Source organism: Tachysurus vachellii, chromosome 21, assembly GCF_030014155.1.
Source record: "Tachysurus vachellii isolate PV-2020 chromosome 21, HZAU_Pvac_v1, whole genome shotgun sequence".
In the NCBI taxonomy this organism is placed as follows: Eukaryota; Metazoa; Chordata; class Actinopteri; order Siluriformes; family Bagridae; genus Tachysurus; species Tachysurus vachellii.
Window position 1 is genome coordinate 2,237,604 of NC_083480.1, and position 25,000 is coordinate 2,262,603.

Here is a 25,000-nt window from a genome sequence, read left to right on the forward strand (position 1 = left end):
TTTTCCATAAAAACAAAGAGATTTAGGATGGCTGTATCAGTACAGTAATACAGTAATACAGTAACTGTATTATGAATGTATAATAAACACTAATTAAACTACGATTTACACATTAACAATCCGATTTAACTCCTCTTCATGGTGGAGTTGTAAATATATAACATTTAAATATAGAATGATGATGATACAGAGCCAGTTCACTACATGTCCTTGTTTGTGATCACACTGCAGTTCCTCAGGATCATGATAAACAACAACAAAAACAACATTGTGAAAGTGAAAACTAGACTATTGCTGCTGCTCACTTTTAGTAACTTACTCACTGTTAAAACAGCAGATTTAGCTTGAAGTGTCCATGTGTCTGTCTGTACAATACAAAATTGGGAAATTCTTCTTCTTCTTCTTCTTCTTCTTATTATTATTGTGGGTGCAGACATCCTTGGACAAGAGCTCTGCCATGATATCAGGATACCGCTTGAATCATTGTGTAATCTCACGGTGCTTTGTTCACTGTACAGCTTTAAAGTAACCTCTCAGATTTCATGTTGGAATGATTTTTACTTCCCATGAAAGCAGGCTATAAAGGTTTCTGCAATAAAGTAAAAAAAGGGAAGTGGTGGTAATGACCGAAAACAGAAATTGTATTCTCTTCTGCCCACACCTTTACTACCCCCTCAAAGCAGGTTTGTGTGTGTGTGTGTGTGTGTGTGTGTGTGTGTGTGTGTGTGTGTGTGTGTGTGTGTGTGTGTGTGTGTGTGTGTGTGTGTGTGTTAGGTGCCCCTTACTGAAGTGGTGGAGCCGGTGGACTTTGAGGAGTATGTGAACAGTCATGCCCCGAGTGTTGAGCCTGGGCCTCTCAGACAGCTGCTGGAGTTCCCCTCTGATGACCTGGAGCTCCTCCTGCAGGAGAGAGAGTGCACCACCCTGGAACCAGCCCTGCCTGAGGAAGAGTGAGCCATGTTAACAGACACCCAGCCACAGTTACACACATGTATAGTCCTATAGACGTTTAACCAGGATCAGATCAGCAGCTGCACCTTGGTTCTAACTGCATTCAGTAGATTATTATTAGCCTTCATTAGTAGTAGCTGCGGTTGACGGCGGTGTTATTTTGTGTCCGCAGTTCACTGGATCCCAGAGTGAGAGACGCACTTGGGGTCTACACTGACAACTGGCTCATTATCCAGAGAAAGTGAGTGGAAGAATGGTTTATTAACTTGTGAGACAGACGGATAATATTGCGTTCCACAGGGATGTTGTTCCTTTGAGGAGGAAACACAATAAGGGTGAATTAATATAAACCTGCCGTTCATGTTTATAGTCGCTGAGTTGCTGTCCGAGTCCTGCGGTTATTCCCCACACCTCCTGGGGTTTAAAAATGAAAGAAGTACTTTAAACATCATTTTACACTTTCTGTCTCAGATACCAGTACTACAGTACCATGCAGAATCCTCACAACACTGAGCGGCGGAGGGAGAAGAGGAGAGGCCTGGTTAAACAGACGTTTGAACTGGACGAGGCCGCAGCCGTCGACCGCTCCGATGATCAGGTAACACGGGAGGGACGTCTGTGCTGTGATTGGTCATCATGCACTTCTGTACATTAAGATGTGTTCATCACTCTACATGTACAGGGTTCCCACACGTCCTGGGAAACCTGGAAATCCTGGAAAATTAATGACCAATGTTCCAGTCCTGGAAAACACATGGAAAATGAGAGAAAACATAAACTGTCCTGGAACAAAATCTTGTTGTCCTGGAAAATTATTATTTTTAAATGTTCTTGATCATTTAAAGAACAGTTTACAACTCTGGGCGAAACCATTAACGTTAGTAGCAGAAAGCGCTCTGTTCAGGGACGCTGAGTTTTGACGGGTTTTTTGTTATGCTGTTTAATCTCGCTGTGACGGCTGATGCTGTCTTGTGTTGGCGGTTTCAGGTGCTAGGAATGGTTTAAGTGCTCGAATGTTCTCAGCAAATGGGGTGACGGGTAAGCAGGTTATATTAAACTAAAGCATGCATGACGGCATTGGCCTGAGAAAGGAAAGAGTTATTAATATGGGCAGTCTTTTTATTTTATAAATGTTGAAATTTCATTCACATGACAAATTGTCTTTAAAAGTAGTTTAGTAATAGCCCTAAAGTGTACGTTGTTTTTAAGACTTCTGGAGAGAAGGACATATTACTTTAGGCCATGAATCTGTGATCCTTGTCTTTTTTGCTAAATTTGAAATGTCCTGGAAAAGTCCTGGAAAATGATCTCTGAAAAAGAGTGGGAACCCTGATGTAGTGGAGACATTTCACTTTATTTCCGTGGGGGTTTTAGTTTTGCAGTATGATAATAATGTTCTCCCTCCTGCTGTAAACGCAACTAGAGTAGAATTACACACACACACACACACACACACACACACACACACACACTCAATAGCTTTATACAAACATACAGTACAGCTCACCCCAAACGTGATGTACAACATATATATGACTTGCATGACAAACCCCATACACACACACACACACACCCATCCCCCACCCCCATCCCCGACACATACCTTGACAGATGGACTTGTTTTGATAGGTCCTTGGTCTTCAGGGTGCTGTTTGATCAGGTATGTTGTCTACCTGCTTTTAAAGTGAGATGAGGTGACACTTTAATTGTACACATTTGACCCTGTTTCACTAATGATGTGGCTTTTCATGGCATCTGGTCACACAAGAACTTATATTGTTTTGCAGCAGTGGAGGCGAATACATCTGTGCAAACGTTTACATTCTTTAAATTGGTACATAATAATTACTGACGATAATTGTGTGTTATTGGATATTTTGTTTAGATTCATGACTTTCAATCCTGATGCGTTTCATATGTTTCATGCAAAATGTGCAGCTGTTCAAAGGAGGGTGAATATTTATCGTGTACGAGGCCATTCAGCTGTAACCGAGTCCAGGTAGATGGACCTAGATACATAGATCCCCCCAATAACCCCCAACCCCTCCCCTCAAATAAAAATGGACGATGGTGGGATGACATAGGAATCATAAATGATTGACAGCTGTGTATGAATTATACACTTGCCGAAGCCCCACCCCTTCCCCATCTCATATTAGTAGGAGGTCTCTCATCTCTCATCTAATCTCTTGTCTCCTGTCATTTTGTTCATTTAAGTGATGCAAGACTTTGTGTGTGTGTGTGTGTGTGTGTGTGTGTGTTTGTGTGTGTGTAGGATGACCTTAAGAGGAGGTCACTGTCTCTGGATGACACCCCCCGGGGCAGCTGGGCCTCAAGTATCTTTGACCTGAAGAACTCCTCTGCAGATGCCCTGCTGCCTTCTCTGCTGGAGCGCACAGCCGCTGAGGACGTGGACCACCACAACACAGAGAACCGCCAGCAAGGACGCTACCCTGACTTACTGGGGCTTTACCCAGCACCAGATGAGGTCTGAGTGCCAGGACGTGTTACCAAGAAAAAGATTGTTGAAATGACCTGGAGATCTAAGATATTCAGACTGATATTAGATATATCCGCTTATTATTCCAGATTATGACTTAAGACAGGAAGTACTGTTATACTGTTATACTGTAGGAGATCAGTGTAGATCGGCTCAGCGGTGATCCAGGCTGTGATGAGTTGACGTGTACACGCCTCTTTTAGGAACTCTGAGCTTTTACGCTGGAGAGAAACTAAAGATCTCTTAATGATTTCAACTTTGTTGTTTGTTGTACATTCAAGGAGTTTTATTTTACAATTACATTACACACCTATCCAGAGCAGCATACATTTTTATCTCATTTTATACAACTGAGTAATTGAGGATTAAGGGCCTGATCCAGCGGTGGCAGCTTGGTGGATCTGGGGTTTGACCTCATCACCTTCCGATCTGTAGTCCAACACCTTAACTATTGACCTTCTACATCCCCCAATTACAGTACTGAGGATGAGATCATAGGGCTAAACACTAAGGTGCTGCTCAAGCAGAGGCTGTAAACACATGACCTCGGTGTTAAAGCCATCTACATCAGGTTTGTTCTCTGACTGACATACTAACTAGGCTGAGGCTGTTCATCTGATTCAGTATCAAGCCGAGCTCACTGATATGACGGTTAGGTAATGAGCTGAGAGGAAATGGACAGAGCTGCTCCTCCATACACTGATCCTCCTAACTGTCTGTTAACACAACCGTTACAACTGTTACACAACTCCTAATGGTTTTGTTTATTTATTTATTTATTTTTAAATGTTCTTATCTAACAGATTTCTGTAGTCCTTCATTACCACTTCACTGCTGGTGCCTTTTTATATCCATGTACACAGCTCTGTGGTGCATGTGTCAATGTTGCCATAGCGCCGTCACCATGGAGCTTGCGTTCTTATGTGGTGTGTGTGTGTGTGCGCGCGTGTGTGTGTGTGGCAGGATGAGGCTGTGGAGAGGTGCTCGATCCCTGAGGTACCCAAAGAACATACAGGCCAGAGAATCATGGTCAAGTGTTTGTCTCTCAAGTGAGTTCACTGAGTTTATCAAAACACTCCTTGTTCATTTCTTTCTTTCTTTCTTTCTTTCTTTCTTTCTATTCATTTATTTATTTATTTATGACAGACATCATGTCTCACACTACAAATCTCTTTTACTTGGAGATGATTGAGGTTTTTTCATGGACTGATGGACTCTGCTGTGTTGTCCCTCTAGGTTTGAGATAGAAATTGAACCGATATTTGGAACGCTGGCCCTGTACGATGTGAAGGAAAAGAAAAAGGTACATGTGTAGTTGTGTTCAGCATCTGCAGCCCTTGCAGTGTGTCTTTACTGTTTATTCTTTACATAAGAATAATTCTTATTCTTTTATTCCCGAATTGTTAAAAAGAGTTTGAAAAGAAACTTCTCGAGGTAGCCCCATAATTAATCGTCCTTATACCAAATCTGCTTCCTCTGCTTCTAGATTTCAGAGAACTTTCATTTCGACCTGAACTCAGACCAAATGAAGAACATGCTCCGCCCCCACAACCCCCACATGGCTATCTCCACCCTCGCCCGTTCTGCCATCTTCTCCATCACAGACCCCTCTCCTGACATCTTCCTGGTTATCAAGGTACGGCCACCGGGGGGAGCCACTGCTCAGAACCTCATCTGTTAGAAGCGTAGTTGGGTTGAAAGAGTGAGCAATTACACACATGGATCCTCATGTCAGAAGTGGATCCTGTTCCTTTTTATGATATATTTGGTGTGTGTGTGTGTGTGTGTGTGTGTTTCAGCTGGAGAAGGTCCTGCAGCAGGGAGATATAGGAGAGTGCTGTGATCCATATATGGTCATAAAAGATTCAGACTCAGTTAAAGTAAGTATGATGTGCTCGTGTGCCCTAGTCTGGATTCTGTCCCTAAGCATGTACATGATTTTATTTATCGTCACTTGTCATCAGATTAAACCCACAAGAGTCCTTGACATAACTGACATGGGCTTCATCCTGAGGAGGACACCATCTAACGGGTTTTCTGATGTTTGTCATGTCAAAGTAGAGCTAAACTCAAAAGTCAAGGGCAGCCATTTAATATACCAGTGCAGTCCTTCATCTCTTAGGACATTTATACATCCAGGGTGTCCAGGCTGAGGTGAAAGAAGAGCTAGTGGTGTCTGTCCTGCTGGGCTGCAGTGTGACAAGACCAGAACGCATTTATTCTGTTTCTAACACCATCATTCTACACCTTTAAAAATTGGTGTCAAAAGCAGACGAGGAGGAGAAGTGTGTGTGTGTAGAGCCTGCGCTACGTGCTCCTAGCGTACATATCATATTTTCCAATGATTTCTCAATTACTAACTGCTGCAATATTTACAGATGTTTTTGAAATGGACAAAGTCCAGTAAACTTGGAGAGACTCCCCACTATCCTGTGAGCTCTTGGTGTTGATTTAGACTGTTGGTGGGATTTAACAGACAACCTGTCTGACTTTTTCAGCTTCTCTTCAGTGTGTTTACATGTTTTGTGTGTGTGTGTGTGTGTGTGTGTGTGTGTGTGTGTGTGTGTGTGTGTGTGTGTGTGTGTGTGTGCACGTGCAGCACAAGGAGAAACTAGAGAAACTGAAGGCCCAGGCAGATCAGTCATGTAGTCGTCTTGGTCGTTTCCGAATGCCCTTTGCCTGGACGGCCATCCACCTTTTCAACATCGTCAGCAGTGTGGGGGGGCTGGAGCGCTCAGACTCGGACTCAGATACAGGTTACACTCTACACTACACTCTACACTACACTCTACACTACACTCTACACTACACTCTACTCTCTACACTCTACACTACACTACACTCTACACTACACTCTACACTACACTCTACACTACACTCTACTCTCTACACTCTACACTACACTACACTCTACACTACACTCTACACTACACTCTACACTACACTCTACACTACACTCTACACTCTACACTACACTCTACACTACACTCTACACTACACTCTACACTACACTCTACACTACACTCTACACTACACTCTACACTACACTCTACACTCTACACTACACTCTACACTACACTCTACACTCTACACTCTACACTACACTCTACACTACACTCTACACTACACTCTACACTACACTCTACACTACACTCTACTCTACACTCTACACTACACTCTACACTACACTCTACACTACACTCTACACTACACTCTACACTACACTCTACTCTCTACACTCTACACTACACTCTACACTACACTCTACACTACACTCTACACTACACTCTACACTACACTCTACACTACACTCTACACTACACTCTACTCTCTACACTACACTCTACACTACACTCTACACTACACTCTACACTCTACACTCTACTCTCTACACTCTACACTACACTCTACACTCTACACTCTACACTCTACACTACACTCTACACTACACTCTACACTACACTCTACACTACACACTACACTCTACACTACACTCTACACTACACTCTACACTCTACACTACACTCTACACTACACTCTACACTACACTCTACTCTCTACACTCTACACTCTACTCTCTACACTACACTCTACACTCTACACTCTACACTACACTCTACACTCTACACTACACTCTACACTACACTCTACACTACACTCTACTCTCTACACTCTACACTACACTCTACTCTCTACACTCTACTCTCTACACTCTACACTACACTCTACACTACACTCTACTCTCTACACTCTACACTACACTCTACTCTCTACACTCTACAATACACTCTACACTACACTCTACTCTCTACACTCTACACTACACTCTACACTACACTCTACTCTCTACACTCTACACTACACTCTACACTCTACACTACACTCTACACTACACTCTACACTACACTCTACTCTCTACACTCTACACTACACTCTACACTACACTCTACTCTCTACACTCTACACTACACTCTACACTACACTCTACACTACACTCTACTCTCTACACTCTACACTACACTCTACTCTCTACACTCTACACTACACTCTACACTCTACACTACACTCTACACTACACTCTACACTCTACACTACACTCTACTCTCTACACTCTACTCTCTACACTCTACAATACACTCTACACTACACTCTACTCTCTACACTCTACACTACACTCTACACTACACTCTACTCTCTACACTCTACACTACACTCTACACTACACTCTACTCTCTACACTCTACACTACACTCTACACTACACTCTACTCTCTACACTCTACACTACACTCTACACTCTACACTACACTCTACTCTCTACACTCTACACTACACTCTACACTACACTCTACACTACACTCTACTCTCTACACTCTACAATACACTCTACACTACACTACACTCTACTCTCTACACTCTACACTACACTCTACACTACACTCTACTCTCTACACTCGACAATACACTCTACTACTCTACAGTAACTACAATCTACTCGCACACTCTAAACACTACACTCTACAGAACTCTACTCTCTTCTCTCTACACTACCACTCTACTCTCTACTCTCTACACTACACTCTAACACTAAACTCTACTCTACACTCTACTCTCTACAATCTACAATACACTCTTACTCGCTACATCTCTACCACTCTACTACTCTACTCTCTACACTCTACACTACACTACACTCTACTCTCTACACTCTACTCTCTACACTCTACTCTCTACACTCTACACTACACTCTACACTCTACTCTCTACACTCTACACTACACTCTACTCTCTACACTCTACTCTCTACACTCTACACTCTACTCTCTACACTCTACTCTCTACACTACACTCTACACTCTACACTCTACACTCTACACTCTACACTCTACTCTCTACACTCTACTCTCTACACTCTACTCTCTACTCTCTACACTCTACTCTCTACACTCTACACTCTACACTCTACACTCTACTCTCTACACTCTACACTCTACTCTCTACTCTCTACACTCTACTCTCTACTCTCTACACTCTACACTCTACTCTCTACACTCTACTCTCTACACTCTACTCTCTACACTCTACTCTCTACACTCTACTCTCTACACTCTACACTCTACTCTCTACACTCTACTCTCTACACTCTACTCTCTACACTACACACTACACTACACTCTACTCTCTACACTCTACACTCTACTCTCTACACTCTACTCTCTCTACACTCTACTCTCTACACTCTACTCTCTACTCTCTACACTCTACTCTCTACACTCTACTCTCTACACTCTACTCTCTACACTCTACTCTCTACTCTCTACTCTCTACACTCTACTCTCTACTCTCTACACTCTACTCTCTACACTCTACTCTCTACACTCTACTCTCTACACTCTACTCTCTACACTCTACTCTCTACTCTCTACACTCTACACTCTACACTACACTCTACTCTCTACACTCTACTCTCTACACTCTACTCTCTACACTCTACACTCTACTCTCTACACTCTACACTCTACTCTCTACACTCTACTCTCTACACTCTACTCTCTACACTCTACACTCTACTCTCTACACTCTACTCTCTACACTCTACTCTCTACACTCTACTCTCTACACTCTACACTCTACTCTCTACACTCTACTCTCTACTCTCTACACTCTACTCTCTACACTCTACACTCTACTCTCTACACTCTACACTCTACTCTCTACACTCTACACTCTACTCTCTACACTCTACTCTCTACTCTCTACTCTCTACACTCTACACTCTACTCTCTACACTCTACACTCTACTCTCTACACTCTACACTCTACTCTCTACACTCTACTCTCTACTCTCTACTCTCTACACTCTACTCTCTACACTCTACACTCTACTCTCTACACTCTACACTCTACACTACACTACACTCTACTCTCTCTACACTCTACACTCTACACTACACTACACTCTACTCTCTACACTCTACTCTCTACACTCTACACTACACTCTACACTCTACTCTCTACACTCTACTCTACACTCTACTCTCTACACTCTACTCTCTACACTCTACTACTCTCTACACTCTACTCTCTACACTCTACACTCTACTCTCTCTACACTCTACTCTCTACTCTCTACACTCTACTCTCTACTCTCTCTACACTCTACTCTCTACTCTCTACACTCTACTCTCTACTCTCTCTACACTCTACTCTCTACACTCTACACTCTACTCTCTCTACACTCTACACTCTACACTCTCTACTCTCTACACTCTACACTCTCTACTCTCTACACTCTCTACTCTCTACACTCTACACTCTCTACTCTCTACACTCTACTCTCTACACTCTACTCTCTACACTCTACTCTCTACTCTCTACACTCTACTCTCTCTACTCTCTACACTCTACACTCTACTCTCTACACTCTACTCTCTACACTCTACTCTCTCTACTCTCTACACTCTACACTCTACTCTCTACACTCTACTCTCTCTACTCTCTACACTCTACTCTCTCTACTCTCTACACTCTACTCTCTACACTCTACTCTCTCTACACTCTACTCTCTACACTCTACTCTCTACACTCTACTCTCTCTACACTCTACACTCTACTCTCTCTACTCTCTACACTCTACTCTCTACTCTCTCTACTCTCTACACTCTACTCTCTACACTCTACTCTCTACACTCTACTCTCTACACTCTACTCTCTACACTCTACTCTCTCTACACTCTACTCTCTACTCTCTACACTCTATTCTCTACTCTCTCTACACTCTACACTCTACTCTCTACTCTCTCTACACTCTACTCTCTACACTCTCTACACTCTCTACACTCTACTCTCTACACTCTCTACACTCTACTCTCTACACTCTACTCTCTCTACTCTCTCTTCTCTCTACTCTCTACACTCTACTCTCTACACTGCACTCTCTACACTCTCTACACTCTACTCTCTACACTCTCTACACTCTCAACACTCTCTGCACTCTCTACACTCTACTCTCTACACTCTACTCTCTGCACTCTCTACACTCTACTCTCTACACTGTACTCTCTACACTCTCTACTCTACACTCTACTCTCTACTCTCTCTACACTCTGCACTCTACAGTCTACTCTCTCTACACTCTACTCTCTACACTCTCTACAGTCTACTCTCTCTACACTCTGCACTCTACAGTCTACTCTCTACAGTCTACTCTCTCTACACTCTACTCTCTACACTCTCTACACTCTACTCTCTCTACACTCTGCACTCTACACTCTACTCTCTACAGTCTACTCTCTCTACACTCTACTCTCTACTCTCTCTACACTCTGCACTCTACAGTCTACTCTCTCTACACTCTACTCTCTACACTCTCTACACTCTACTCTCTCTACACTCTGCACTCTACACTCTACTCTCTACAGTCTACTCTCTCTACACTCTACTCTCTCTACACTCTACTCTCTCTACACTCTACTCTCTCTACACTCTACTCTCTCTACACTCTACTCTCTACTCTCTACTCTCTACACTCTACTCTCTCTACACTCTACTCTCTCTACACTCTACTCTCTCTACACTCTACTCTCTCTACACTCTACTCTCTCTACAGTCTACTCTCTCTACACTCTACACTGTACTCTCTCTACACTCTACTCTCTCTACACTCTACTCTCTCTACTCTCTCTACTCTCTACTCTCTCTTCTCTCTACTCTCTACTATCTACTCTCTCTACACTCTACTCTCCCTACACTGTACTCTCTCTACACTCTACTCTCTCTACACTCTACTCTCTCTACACTCTACTCTCTACTCTCTCTTCTCTGTACTCTCTACACTCTACTCTCTACACTCTCTGCACACTCTACACTCTCTACACGCTCTACTCTCTACACACTCTACACTCTCTACTCTCTACACACTCTACACACTCTACACTCTCTGCACTCTCTACACTCTCTGCACTCTTTACTCTCTACTCTCTACACTCTCTACACTCTCTGCACTCTCTACTTTCTGTACTCTCTACACTCTCTGCACTCTCTACACTCTCTACTTTCTGTACTCTCTACACTCTCTACACTCTCTGCACTCTCTACACTCTCTGCACTCTTTACTCTCCACACTCTCTATACTCTCTGCTCTCTCTACACTCTCTACACACTTTGCACTCTTCTCTCTGCACTCTCTACACACTCTACACTCTCTACTCTCTACACTCTGCACTCTTGTCTGTCTTCACTCTCTACTCTCTGCACTCTGTACTCTCTACACTCTCTACACTCTCTACACTCCCTGCTCTGGTTTACCAGCATATTACATCTACACATTTATACTGACTCACAGCTGAGGAAGGAGGTTTGTCTAAAAAAGATAGATAGATAGATAGATAGATAGATAGATAGCGTGTGAGTTAGTGTGTGTGTATTATTAACACACACAAATTTTCACAATAGCAATGTTGACACAAAGATGCTGGCCTTGGACCTCAACATCAACCACTGATTTAATCTCCTGACCACTTTAGAGTCACCACCTCCACTGTTCAACTCTCAGAGACTGTAATTATCTGATCATTACAGATAAATATTATAAAGCATATATTATTAACTGCAGCTTTTCTGTTTGTACACCTCGTTTGTACACCTTATGCACAAACAGTTAGCCCAGGGGAGTTATGTTATCTCACAGAATCTTTCAGACTGTTCTCTGGAAAGAGCCGGTGTAGCTCCAGGTTTTTATTCCAACCAAGCAGAAGTGAGTCTCCTGAGAGAATCTGCTGAAAGTCCAGAGTGACTGATGAAGTGTAACGTCTGCTGAAGTTGAAGGAAAACCTTTGTGTATAAGACTGGACACTGCTGAGTTAGAGGATCCTCAGTGCGAGTAACATCTACCTGTCAGATTAAAGTTCAACGTTCATCTGAAGCATCATTGCTGATTAAATCACAATTGTCAGAGTTACATTTACAGAAAGAGATGAAAGAAAACACACACAAGTGCACCTACAGAGTGGTTGTACCTAATTTATTAAACTTACCCTTTTCTTTCCTTCCTCCACAGAGCGCAAGGGAACATGGACCGAAAGGAAGAAGAAGGGATTCGAGCGGATGAGTGTTGGGGAGGACACGTGCAACTTGACAAACTTCCGGCCTGCCACGCTAACCGTCACCAACTTCTTTAAACAGGCCAGTCGATTTCCTGTAGAGTCACACAGGACCGAGCATCACTCTCTTCTTTATTAGTGCACAAGCACGAGTACTTATGAATAAATAATTAAGTGAATGTCACAACTCGTGTCTGCATGTGCACGCAGAAAGTCTGTGCTAAAACATATAACCTCTTTTTATAATTAACTTATAAAGTGATTATTTTTTATTTATTTATGTTTTTAATCTCATGGTTTAGAAGATTTTGCCCCAACCCCAGTCTACTGTATTGATCGGTTGCTGATCTGATCAAGGCCCAAAGCTGGGATATGAGAAGAAATCATTTCCTTCCAGTGTCACTGTGCTGTACTGTATACGTGTCTTCTGAAAAGGGTTTCTGTAGGACTGGGCAACGTTTCCATGTTAAAATGCTTCAGCTGTTCGTTTCAGTGATCTCACTGAAGTTAAATGGAAAAAGATTTTTATTATGGATACCTTTGTTTGAGAATCTGCTATAAATTGCTTGCACATGCTCAGTAGATATGATTAGTGAGTATTTATTGAACTTTGTGTATATTCTTACATTTGTTGAAACCCCAGCATTTATTTGCAGTGGTGAGAAATGTGTGAGTTTAGTGGGGTTTTTTATCATCCTATAGGAAGGGGACAGGCTGAGTGATGAGGACCTGTATAAATTTTTAGCTGACATGAGAAGACCGTCGTCCGTGCTGCGCCGACTCAGACCTGTCACAGGTAAAACTCCGAGCTCAGCTCCTCTGGGCTTCACCATCCGTCTCCTCTCTGTTTCCTTTTCTTGGCATGTTTCCTTTCTATACTGTTGCCCACTCTGTTGCTCTTGTTTTCTGCATTGCAGCTCAGTTAAAGATCGACATTTCTCCTGCACCAGAGGTTCCTCACTACTGCCTTTCTCCTGAGCTGCTCCATGTGAAGCCCTACCCTGACCTGCGTGTACGGCCCACTAAGGAGGTGCTGGAGTTCCCTGCACGCTACGTTTACACTCCTCACACTACCTATAGGTCAGTTGCTTTTCACTCACGTTACAACGATTTTTTTTTTCAGCCTTCAGTTTAATCATCAGTGCGGTGTGAATTTAGCCGAAGAATTTAATTTGTGAGTTTAACACCTTCAGCTGATCAGTGACAGTGACGTGACATACGGCTAAGTATGGTGACCTATAAACAGAATTCGTTCTCTGCATTTAACCCATCCAAAGTGCACACACACAGCAGTGAACACACGGGGGGTTCGGTGCCTTGCTCAAGGGCACCTCAGTCGTGGTATTGCCGGCCACGAGACTCGAACCCACAATATTAGTGTTAGGAGTCAAACTCTCTAACCATTAGGCCACGACTTCCCCCCTTGATCAGGTTTGTTACTGGTCTGGAGCTGAGGGCTTCATGCCTAATATGTTCACTTCTATATGTTGGTCCTGTATCTCAGCCGTGTCCAAACAATTCATATCTATTCAAGTACTGCAGTTTTTGCAAATAAGTCTGTTTAAAAATAAAATATAGACCTTGTTTTTTTTTGTATCGTTCTAGCTATAAACCATTCCTGGTCTTGCACAAAAAAGCACATATCTGTATTTGAACTTGTCTCTGATTGTAAACAGCCTTTGTGCTGTGTGAAAGCCAGTTTATTTAAGATGACAGTGTGCTGTGATTCCCAATGTCTGACACAGCACAGGTCAGGGCCGTGTAGAGGATGCAGTACAACAGTAAACCACAATCTGAAGCATTTTTAAAAAATGTTTTTTTGCCTTTATTATAAAGTAAAAAAAATAATATTGTCTAGTATTACAATATTAGTACAATACAATGGCATCCTTATATTTATTTAGTCTGTTAACAGTAAAGGAAAAGTGAAATATATGTTTTGTTTTGGAGTGTTAGTAAAGACCACAGTTCCTGTCGAGCACTGGGCTTGAGAGGGAATCTGTCCTCTCCTCAAAATAGTTGAATCACCAGTTCTTCCAGTTAATGTTCACTCGTGTGTACTCGTGTGACTGGGAACGCTGGAGTTTGTCCGGTTCTGTAACTCAGCCAACTGCTGCTTCTGGTTTTCTAGCTGCTGTTTGTGTTTCTCTGTCCAGTTTACCAGGTCATACAGAAGGGTGTTGTGCTTCTGGGTGATCTCCTGTCATGAAAAGAGAGAGATGTTTTAAAGTCATTTCAACTTCTTTTTCTTGTTCTTCAGCTGCTCCCTGTTCAGGGTGGACACAGCAGTTCCCTGGCCAGAATCAAACCCGACCCACAGCACCACTGGTCCATCTGGGACTTTATAGTCATACTACAGTATATCAATATTATGGATATAAGTTTTACAATATAACAATAAGGTCCCAGGATAATACACCACCATGATATTTAATGATGTTGTCTGCTTCACGTCTGCTAAGCTTTATACACTCTGTGTATAATTTGTGTCTACTTGTAGGAGTTATTGCTAAAATAATACACCGGAAGAGCAAAGAGTTCTCTTTCTCCCAAATAAAATTGAAAGATCATGTGGAATGATGAAGCCTGGAGTTCCTAAAGCCCTGCCCTCTTCCCCAGCACAAGTCATCTCATTTTTTTTGTTATAGTAAATAGACAAGTGGCTATTTAACAATGGGGCAGCATTTTAGCTCTTAGACTACTGAACAGAAGGTTGTGAGTTTTAATCTCAGGACCACCAAGATGCCGCTTCTGGGCCCCTAAGCAAGGCCCTTAACCCTCAATTCCTCAGTTGTATAAATGAGAGAAATGAAAGTGAGTCTGAATAAGGGTGTCATAAATGTCATAAATGTAAACGTAACATTTCTTACTTATATGTATTTTAGGGTGCTGTTAAATAATTTAATCGGAAAATTTCTCTTTTTCTTATTTTAATATTTATGCAAGAAGACTTTGACCCAGAAAAAGTAACTAGATTTGCAGCAGATAGACAATTTAGCAGTGAGGTTTAGAGTGATCATTAAAAATCCACCAGTCTTTGCCCCAGATTCAAGTTACATAGCTGATATTACTACACTTCTGTATTCCGCCTTAAGCCTGACACGGTCCTGGTCTTGTTGTGCTTTCCACATGAACTGGTCTGGACGAGCTACAGTTTAGGGCATGAAGCTACAGTTTAGGGCATGAAGCTACAGTTTAGGGCATGAAGCTACAGTTTAGGGCATGAAGCTACAGTTTAGGGCATGAAGCTACAGTTTAGGGCATGAAATCATGACTCGAATGTGGAATAGCAGTCAGGTCTCCAGAGTAGAGGTTTGGATACAGTGACCACAGAAGATGGCTGGATTTGTGATACTGTACCTGCAATGCTCTGATCCTATCCGGGGTGAAGCTTTTCAAGGTTGTCTCCAGATTGAAAAGTTTTTGCTTTAGCGCCATGTCTTCCTGCTCCACCTTGTAGACAAATCCTCTGGTTTGTTGAGCCTGGGCTTGTAGCGCTGCTGTCTGGACCTACAAAAAATGACAACAGCTGTTCAGCCTTTATGCCTTTTTCCAACCAGTCCTGTTGCCTGCTCATAGCAAATGGTAGATGATCCCTTATATTCTGTCTCAGGTGTTATGAGACGTGTGTGTTTGTGTGTGCAATTGCATGTCCTCACCTGGATGATGCCGAGTTTGTCTTTTATCTGGCGCTCCGAGCGGATGGTCTGCTCTGTCTCTTGGTCCAGACGTCTCACAAGGCGCTCAGTGTCTGTAATGGCACGCGTGATACGCTCCAACTTAGCCTCAGTGTTCTGATACATGTGGTGCAGTGACTCACTGAACTGCAGGACCCCATACATCAGCACGTTCACGTCATCTACTTGCGCTACCTTCGAGTCAGTCCGTGGCATTGCAGGCGAGGATGACACCCCACATACCAATATGAACAGACAAATCCATGAGCTGGGGAACGTGGCCAGTGGCCCCGAAGGGCCGAGGAAGGCGTCTGCCATGTGGATGAGACTCATTCAGAGCTGCAGTAAGTCCTGCTTGTTTCCTCTCACTCTGTGCCTTCTGGTGCTCTTATCAGCTCTTATAAGCTTCATGGGCGGAGTGAAGTTGAACCTAGGACCAATCACAGTGACCCAGTTTGTCTGTGTGTGTGTGTGTGTCTGTGTACATGACCTTGACTTGTGTAGGTCAGGTAAAGGTGTTCATGTGCATGCACGTGCGCACACATTCTCTAAACTGGTATGAAAATTCAGTTAATCTGGTGTGATTTATCATGATGTGATCTAAACTGGTGTGAAAATCCATATTAATTAAAGTGTTTTTTTTCCTCCATTTTAAACTTTGTCTGCGTTTGTATGGACAGCACACAGTGGAGTCTGGTCGACATGTTGTAATCACCTGGTCACTGTTTAATTTGGTGAAAAGTTTAAAGGTTTAAGGTCATCCTCTTTCAGAAATTGTTTCATCACATGACTTTACTTTGGGTCTTATTCAAAAAGGCACACCAGCAGTTCAGTGTCCTATAATATTCAGACTTCAGGGAATAGTTTTTAAGCCATTCTTTCACGGGTCCAGTTTGGAGTTTGGGGCGTTCCCAGTCCTGCCCTCACTCTAACAGTCTGAGCACTTTGCTATTACACCTGATTATAATTAGGAGTTTACAGCTATAAGATGACAACATGTTTCTCCAATCTCCAGTAATTTACTTGCAAGAATGATTTTTTTTTTTTGATGGCGACAACAACAGAAAGTAATTTAAGGAATCTCCTAAAGAGAGGAAGTGCTGAATATCAGCATGAACACGAACAAAATACCAAGAGGATGTAACATATGGATGAATGGACGGTTGAATAGACGGATGGATGGATGGACAGACGGGTGGATGGATGGACGGATGGATCGATAGTTGGATGGATAGACGGACGGGTGGACGAATAATGGGTTGGCGGATGGATGGAACGATGGATGGATGGATGGACAAATGGATGAACAGATTGGTGGATGGACCGGCGGTCGGAGGGATGGACGAGTTACTGAGCTTTATATCTACAGCTATATCTATGAAGCAGAACTGTCGAAGAACTTGTTGAAGACAAACATATAAAGACAGGCTGAAATAGTGAGGTGTAAAGTACAACCTGCAAACTCACTTAAGCATGATTTCACTGCATTACACACAATAAATGTCACTCAGTGTATCAAGTCAAATCAAGAGGAGAACGTCTAGTGGAATGTTAGTAGTGTTGAACTGGGAAGATCACAGCGTTGGGTTGTTCATCACTGTTGTGTTGTGTTGTGTTGTGTTGTGTTGGTGCACCTTCTACATGTATAGTTAGAGATTAGAGGTGATTTTGTACTATTTGTGCACTTTGTTATTCTCCAGCTCTTTACCAATACTCAGTTGCTGCGTACAACAACACTGACACCTGAGACTGGTATTTTTTATCCCCAAAATAACCCATGGATCTACACCCAAAAAAACAAAAGTTGATGGAGACCAAACACAGTCTCACAATTCTAATCTTAAAGTGAGGATGTTTTTGTTCTTAAGACAGAAGCCAGTGCCATTTCTCTCTCTGAGTGTCTTGTGTCAGGAATTCAGGTCATTATTATTATAACTTCTAGGTAAGAAATAATGAAGTTCCAAAAACTTCTTCATTTATTTTGTCACTGCTATGCTGGAAAAAACTTCTTAATTAATATGTACTTTGGGTTCATCGGAGTCAAAAAGAGTGGAGTGGAATCTGGGCGCATACCATCTGTAATTTCACTCTCTCTGTCTCTGTCTCTCTGTCTCTCTCTGTCTCTGTCTGTCTGTCTCTGTAGGAATCTGCTGTATGTATATCCGCAGAATCTGAACTTCAGCAGTAGACAAGGTTCTGTACGGAACATCGCCGTAAAGATACAGTTCATGGCGGGAGAGGACCCCAACCAAGCCATGCCAGTGAGTGTATACACACATACAGTACATACACACACACACATACACACACACATATATACACACAAACACACACACATACACACACACATATACACCCCCCACACACATACACACACACACATATATACACACATATATACACACAAACACACACACATATACACCCCCACACAGACACACATATAAACACGCATATACACACACACACAGACACACACATATACACAGTGACATATACACACACACGAGAAATCTATGGCCTGAAGACTCTTTCACTGCTTTCCTAGGAAAACTAGTCACAGGCTTTTTGTCTGCCATCCAGTGACAGCTGAAATGTTGTTATATTTTCTTGTTATTTAAATGTGTAATTATGTGGATATGATTTATGTTTAGTTGTAAGAGTGGAAGACTCAGCCATTCTTTTAAGCACGTACAGTCTACAATAAATCAGCTGAACACGTGAACAGAGTTTTGGCTCAGTCGAGCAGGAACAAACACAGTTTGCACACATCACTCTGTGCTGGCCAAGGAGATGTTCTCGTTCACGCAGAACCCTGTGTGTGTGCTCGCTCCACAGCTCCATGGTCACGGATACAGGTTTTGTGCGTTAAAAAGACAGATCTTTGGTGTTGTACTGTGTATTAAATCACATTATTGCTATGGTGACGATTTGAACTGTGGACTTCAGCCTGGCAACATCTGAGCTTTACTTTACTAGTTCCATCATGTTCAGATCTGAATTCACTGCTGCTCCTGGAGCAAGATTTCTCAATATAACCATACACTCTGAGGATATAGCATACAGCTCTGAATTCCTGAATGGTCCCTGAGTTTTGCAGTTCACTTAAAAACAACTTCCATTTCGTTTAGCAAAGCAGGTACAAGAAATGTTCAGCTTGTGATAGAGGAGAATTCACAAAGCACTTTGACATGCTAAGATTTACCACAAGAGGGTTATATGAAGTAGATTGAATAGAAACGCCTGGGATTTGCTAGGAAAAGGCTGTGTGGATCAAGCAAAGTTGTGATGGACTCAAAAAGCTGCTGGATAGCTTGTAGATGTGCACCATGAGCTCAGGCTTTAACCCCTGTCTGGTCTGTGCTGAGATGTCTGCGAATTATTCCTGAGAGCATCTGCTTTTTATTTTGTTATTAGAAATGTTCATGTAAGTTCTACCTTCTATTGGTGTATTAATACTGCACGTATTAAGTGTGTTGATGTCTGTGGTTTTCCTGAAACAGGTCATATTCGGAAAATCTAGTTGTGCAGAGTTCTACAAAGAGGCGTACACACCCGTGATCTACCATGACAAGTAAGATCCCTGAAGATGAACCAATAAAGCAATGGAGCTTTTGTAATGTCTCAGTATTTCACACGCCAGTATTTCATTCGCTCTGTTTTTTTCCAGGTCTCCTGAATTCTATGAGGAAGTAAAGATGAAAATTCCCGCTAACCTGACTGACAATCACCACCTGCTGTTCACCTTCTACCACATCAGTTGTCAACCCAAGCAGAACACACCTTTAGAGACGCCTGTGGGCTACACGGTAAGAGCTCCTTCTGTTCATGACTGATTCACACAGCACAGCTTCTAGTTTCATCCTTGTGATACTGATACTGTTTCACCCTCTTACATGTATTTAAAAGGGACACAGACGTATCGATGTCCAGGTTATGCTTTTAGGTGTCTGTTGATGAGAGACTGTGCTCTTCTCTACAGTGGATTCCTCTGATGCAGCACGGTCGTCTGCGCACCGGATCCTTCGGTCTGCCCGTTTCTGTAGAGAAGCCTCCAGCCAGCTACTCAGTCCTCACCCCTGATGTAAGAACGTTGGACCAGGATACAGGATATTAGATTTTTAGCTTTGGTCTGAATGTATGTATGTATTTGTTTGTGTTTTAGGTACAGCTTCCAGGCATGAAGTGGGTGGACAATCACAAGGGAGTGTTCAATGTAGATGTGAGAGCTGCTTCCTCTGTTCACACTCAGGTATTAAATATAGATGGCAACATAGTCACTTATTCAAGACATGACCTCTGTGATGAAGTGAAGCTGTCACATCCTTCATCTGTGTGTCTGTGTGTGTGTCTGTGTGTGTGTGTGTGTGTGTCTGTGTGTGTCTGTGTGTGTCTGTGTGTGTCTGTGTGTGTCTGTGTGTGTCTGTGTGTGTCTGTGTGTGTCTGTCTGTGTGTGTGTCTGTGTGTGTGTGTCTGTGTGTGTGTGTCTGTGTGTGTGTGTCTGTGTGTGTGTGTGTGTCTGTGTGTGTGTCTGTGTGTGTCTGTGTGTGTCTGTGTAGGACCCACACCTGGACAAGTTCTTCACCTTGGTGTATGTTTTAGAGGAGTACTCTTTCCCGTTCCGACTGAAGGACGTGATCATCACCGAGGCCAACGTGGAGGCTGAACTCAAAGCCACTATGGCAGCCATGAAGGGAGCGCTTTTGGATACCTGTGTACGCTTCCTGCACCAGCTTCTGAACAAACTCATCCTCCTCATCGTCCACCCTCCCGTCATCGCCGGCCAGATCGGTGTGCACCCCTTTAATACCTCTTTACAATTTCATCAAGCTGTCTTTTTTCCTAAACTCTTTCTGTCCTACAACTCCTCCACAGTTAACTTGGGCCGTGCAGCCTTTGAAGCTATGGCACTCCTGGTCAACCAAATCCATAAGAATCTGGAAGGGAACCAGGATCAGCATGGCCGCAACAGCCTCTTGTCCTCTTATATCCACTACTGCTTCCATCTGCCCACCACTGAGCCTGTGCCACCCCCTACTGGTGAGCCACCTGACACGACTGTGCCAGCACACTTCACTGTACTTTCTAGCCTTTAAAGGAAAGCAGGATTAAAATGACCAAATAAATATACATGGAGAATGTAGGATTGATCAGTTAGTCCTTATTAATTCACATGACATCAACATTATTTTATCCTGTACAGAAAAAAACCCCAGATCAAGCTAATACACATCAGTGTTTATGCTCATGAAGCCTATAGTTCACAAAGCAGCAATGTTGCCTCAGGCCACATAAACAGACATGGAGCAAGAACAATGGCCACTTTTAATGGTGGCATGCTGTTAACACTCCACTTTTACCCTCAGTGAGCGGATCATCCTACGAGCTTCCTATCCAGTATGCGACATTGTCCCGGGCGACTGCTCGCCCCAGCAGTCTGCTCCTGGCCCGTTCCAAGAGCATCAGCAACTCTAACCCCGACCTGGCGTCCACACCGACCTCACCTGATGATGAAGTGCAGAGGATCATTGGCAGCAAGGTGGCCATTTTTCTGTCTTCTCCTTCAAGAAAATTCCTTTTGTTAATCTGAAATTATTTTTGGAGAATAGATTTAATGCCCAAAGGCTCTTTTGTCATTTTTCCTGCCTGCCCTCCTGCTGCTCGTCCTGTTTATGTGGGATGAAAGGAGCAGGCTCTTCCTGTTACTGCAGAATGTGGTGGAGAGTCTTTTCAGTGCAGAGCTGAAGGTTTTAGAGCGTCGCCTGCTCTGTGTCTGCTCCTAAATGTCTTGTTCTTCAGCTGACTGTATCTCCTGTGCTGCTGTGTGTTTGTGTTTGTGACCGGTGAATAAGCAGGGAATAGATCGCTCTCACTCCTGGGTAAACTCTGCTTATGCTCCTGGGGGCTCCAGGGCCGTGCTCCGGAGGAACCCCAACTCCAACTGTGAGCTGAAGCAGGTGCCGTTACTTACCCCATACGGGAGCCTCACCCCACCGTCCTCCTTTTATTACCTTATTACCCTCTCATCAACCCTGCACTGTCGTATTAATACCTTATTACCCCCTCATCACCCCTGCATTGTCGTATTAATACCTTATTACCCCCTCATCACCCCTGCATTGTCGTATTAATACCTTATTACCCCCTCATCACACCACTGTTGTCCCATCAATACATTATTACCCCCTCATCACCCCGATATTGTCGTATTAATACATTACCCTCTCATCAACCCTGCATTGTCGTATTATTACCTTATTACCCCCTTATCACCCTGCACTGTCATATTAATACCTTATTACCAACTCATCACCCTTGCATTGTTCTATTAATACATTATTACCCCCTCATCACCCCACACTGTCGTATTAATATCTTAAAACCCCCTCATCACACCACTGTTGTCCTATCAATACATTATTACCCCCTCATCACCCCAGTATTGTCCTATTAATACCTCATTACCCCCTCATCACCCCAGTATTGTCCTATTAATACCTCATTACCCCCTCATCACCCCAATATTGTCCTATTAATACCTCATTACCCCCTCATCACCCCAATATTGTCCTAGTAATACCTCATTACCCCCTCATCACCCCAATATTGTCCTATTAATACCTCATTACCCCCTCATCACTCCAATATTGTCCTATTAATACCTCATTACCCCCTCATCACTCCAATATTGTCCTATTAATACATTATTACCCCCTCATCACCCCAATATTGTTGTATTAATACATTATTACCCCCTCAGCACCCCTGCATTGTCCTTTTAATGCCTTTAATACCCATCATTACTCCCCACCATGTCCTATTATTACATTACACCCCATTGTACCTCCAGACTATTCCTCTGATGAGGCTGTTTGAATGTGTGTGCTGTTTGAATGCCTGAAAGTGTGTGTGCGCCTGAGCGGGTGTGTGTGCGCCTGAGCGGGTGTGTGTGCGCCTGAGCTTGTGTGTGCGTGCCTGAGCGCGTGTGTGCGTGCCTGAGCATGTGTGTGTGCGCGCGCCTGAGCGTGTGTGTGCGCACCTGATCGAGTGTGTGCGCACCTGAGCGTGTGTGTGCGGGCCTGAGCGTGTGTGCGGGCCTGAGCGTGTGTGCGGGCCTGAGCGTGTGTGCGGGCCTGAGCGTGTGTGCGGGCCTGAGCGTGTGTGCGGGCCTGAGCGTGTGTGCGGGCCTGAGCGTGTGTGCGGGCCTGAGCGTGTGTGCGGGCCTGAGCGTGAGTGCGGCCCTGAGCGTGAGTGCGGCCCTGAGCGTGAGTGCGGCCCTGAGCGTGTGTGCGCGCCTGAGCGTGTGTGCGCGCCTGAGCGTGTGTGCGGGCCTGAGCGTGTGTGCGGGCCTGTGCGTGTGCGCCTGAGCGTGTGTGCGTGTGCGCCTGAGCGTGTGCGCCTGAGCGTGTGTGCGTGTGCGCCTGAGCGTGTGTGCGTGTGCGCCTGAGCGTGTGTGCGTGCGGGCCTGAGCGTGTGTGCGTGCGGGCCTGAGCGTGTGTGCGTGCGGGCCTGAGCGTGTGTGCGTGCGGGCCTGAGCGTGTGTGCGCGTGCGCCTGAGCGTGTGTGCGCGTGCGCCTGAGCGTGTGTGCGTGCGGGCGCCTGAGCGCCTGTGCGTGCGGGCGCCTGAGCGCCTGAGCGTGCGTGTGCGCGCCTGAGCGTGTCAGATTCCCTCTTCTTCATCATCCTGCATCACCTCGTGCTTGTTCTACCTTTCATTGCTTTTGTCTTGAGTTTTTACACAGTGTTTGAGTGACATCACAAACACTGTGTAAAACATCAGGAAGTGTCTGATGGTTACTTCAGTACAAATGTGAATTCTTTCTTCATCTGTTCATGGATAAATGCTCATGTTAGCTTCTCTTCTTAAGGAACACCCCATATGATGAACTGATATAAACTGGGTGATATTTATCTACACTACCTTTTGTAGATCTTCCTGCTGTAGGTTTCTGCTGTTCTTCTACATGGAGCTTTTTAACCTAATCATTTTTTTAGTTGTTTCACCGTTTGGGATTTGTGTTTGCACAAGTTCCTGGTGTTCATCAGTGCATGCTCTTCCTTTCATCGTTTCCATTGTTTCTTTCATCCTCCTCATCCTCCTCATGCTCATTCACCATGGCCCCTGCTGCAGGCCAGTGAACGGGCTGCTAACCGCATGTCGGCGTTCGTCGAGAGCACCTCCTTACTCACACCTACCTTGAAACACGTGTCCAGGAAGGTAAAACAAACACTATTTTGATTTCTTATATTTCTCATATTCCTTGTTCATCTCATCATTTCTTTCATGTTACTAAGTGTGTGTGCATACTTGCTCATGTACGTACTTGATCGTGTGTGTGTGTGCATGTTAGAGGGATTGAGAGAGAGAGAGAGTGTGTGCATGTGCGTGTGGAGGGTGTGTGTTTGTGTTTTTAGGGTGCATGGATTCAGGGTGTGTGTGGAGTGTGCATGTGCGAGCATGTGTGTGAAGGGTGTGTGGATTCAGTGTGTGGAGTGTGCATGGATTTGGTGTGTGTGTGTGTTAATTAGTGCTCTCTCTGTCTAGCTATTGCATGAGGAATTGGCTCTACAGTGGGTAGTGAGCACCAGCACAGTGAGAGAGGCAGCGCTTCAGCAGGCCTGGTTTTTCTTCCAGCTCATAGTAAGTCTCTCTCTCTCTCTCTCTGTCTCTGTCTCTCTCTCTCTGTCCCTCTCCCTCGCTCTCTCTCACTCACTCTCTCTCTCTCTCTCACTCACTCACTCTCTCGCGCTCTCTCACTCACTCACTCCCTC

General features: G+C 43.9%; 2 protein-coding genes across 2 annotated transcripts in view; one reads left to right on the forward strand and one right to left on the reverse strand.

The window, feature by feature from the left end:
- The window catches only part of LOC132837595 (dedicator of cytokinesis protein 7-like), a 46,499-nt gene that overhangs the window by 5,408 nt on the left and 16,091 nt on the right, over positions 1-25,000 (forward strand). The window contains exons 3-25 of the mRNA XM_060857348.1: positions 775-950; positions 1,124-1,192; positions 1,423-1,549; positions 3,227-3,439; positions 4,415-4,500; positions 4,688-4,754; positions 4,938-5,087; positions 5,251-5,331; positions 6,051-6,207; positions 12,509-12,633; positions 13,254-13,347; positions 13,469-13,631; positions 18,372-18,489; positions 19,732-19,802; positions 19,899-20,037; positions 20,211-20,312; positions 20,394-20,480; positions 20,788-21,019; positions 21,104-21,268; positions 21,595-21,767; positions 22,084-22,185; positions 24,360-24,446; positions 24,774-24,869. Coding sequence (XP_060713331.1) covers positions 775-950; positions 1,124-1,192; positions 1,423-1,549; positions 3,227-3,439; positions 4,415-4,500; positions 4,688-4,754; positions 4,938-5,087; positions 5,251-5,331; positions 6,051-6,207; positions 12,509-12,633; positions 13,254-13,347; positions 13,469-13,631; positions 18,372-18,489; positions 19,732-19,802; positions 19,899-20,037; positions 20,211-20,312; positions 20,394-20,480; positions 20,788-21,019; positions 21,104-21,268; positions 21,595-21,767; positions 22,084-22,185; positions 24,360-24,446; positions 24,774-24,869 — 2,880 coding nt within the window. The remainder of the gene's footprint in view (positions 1-774; positions 951-1,123; positions 1,193-1,422; positions 1,550-3,226; positions 3,440-4,414; positions 4,501-4,687; positions 4,755-4,937; positions 5,088-5,250; positions 5,332-6,050; positions 6,208-12,508; positions 12,634-13,253; positions 13,348-13,468; positions 13,632-18,371; positions 18,490-19,731; positions 19,803-19,898; positions 20,038-20,210; positions 20,313-20,393; positions 20,481-20,787; positions 21,020-21,103; positions 21,269-21,594; positions 21,768-22,083; positions 22,186-24,359; positions 24,447-24,773; positions 24,870-25,000) is intronic.
- On the reverse strand, positions 14,393-16,605 carry angptl8 (angiopoietin like 8). The gene is made up of 3 exons (XM_060897459.1): positions 16,211-16,605; positions 15,912-16,061; positions 14,393-14,751 (listed from the first exon to the last, which is right to left on the reverse strand). The coding sequence occupies exons 1-3, from the start codon at positions 16,559-16,561 to the stop codon at positions 14,599-14,601; spliced, it is 654 nt and encodes a 217-aa protein (XP_060753442.1). The 5' UTR covers positions 16,562-16,605; the 3' UTR covers positions 14,393-14,598.

Excerpts from the sequence above, each read along its gene's own strand:
- angptl8 (XM_060897459.1), bottom strand. The coding sequence starts at position 16,561 with ATGAGTCTCATCCACATGGCAGACGCCTTCCTCGGCCCTTCGGGGCCA. Across the intron at positions 16,062-16,210 it reads ACAAACTCGGCATCATCCAG|GTCCAGACAGCAGCGCTACA; the intron begins GTGAGGACATGC and ends CATTTTTTGTAG. Across the intron at positions 14,752-15,911 it reads ATAGGATCAGAGCATTGCAG|GAGATCACCCAGAAGCACAA; the intron begins GTACAGTATCAC and ends TTTTCATGACAG.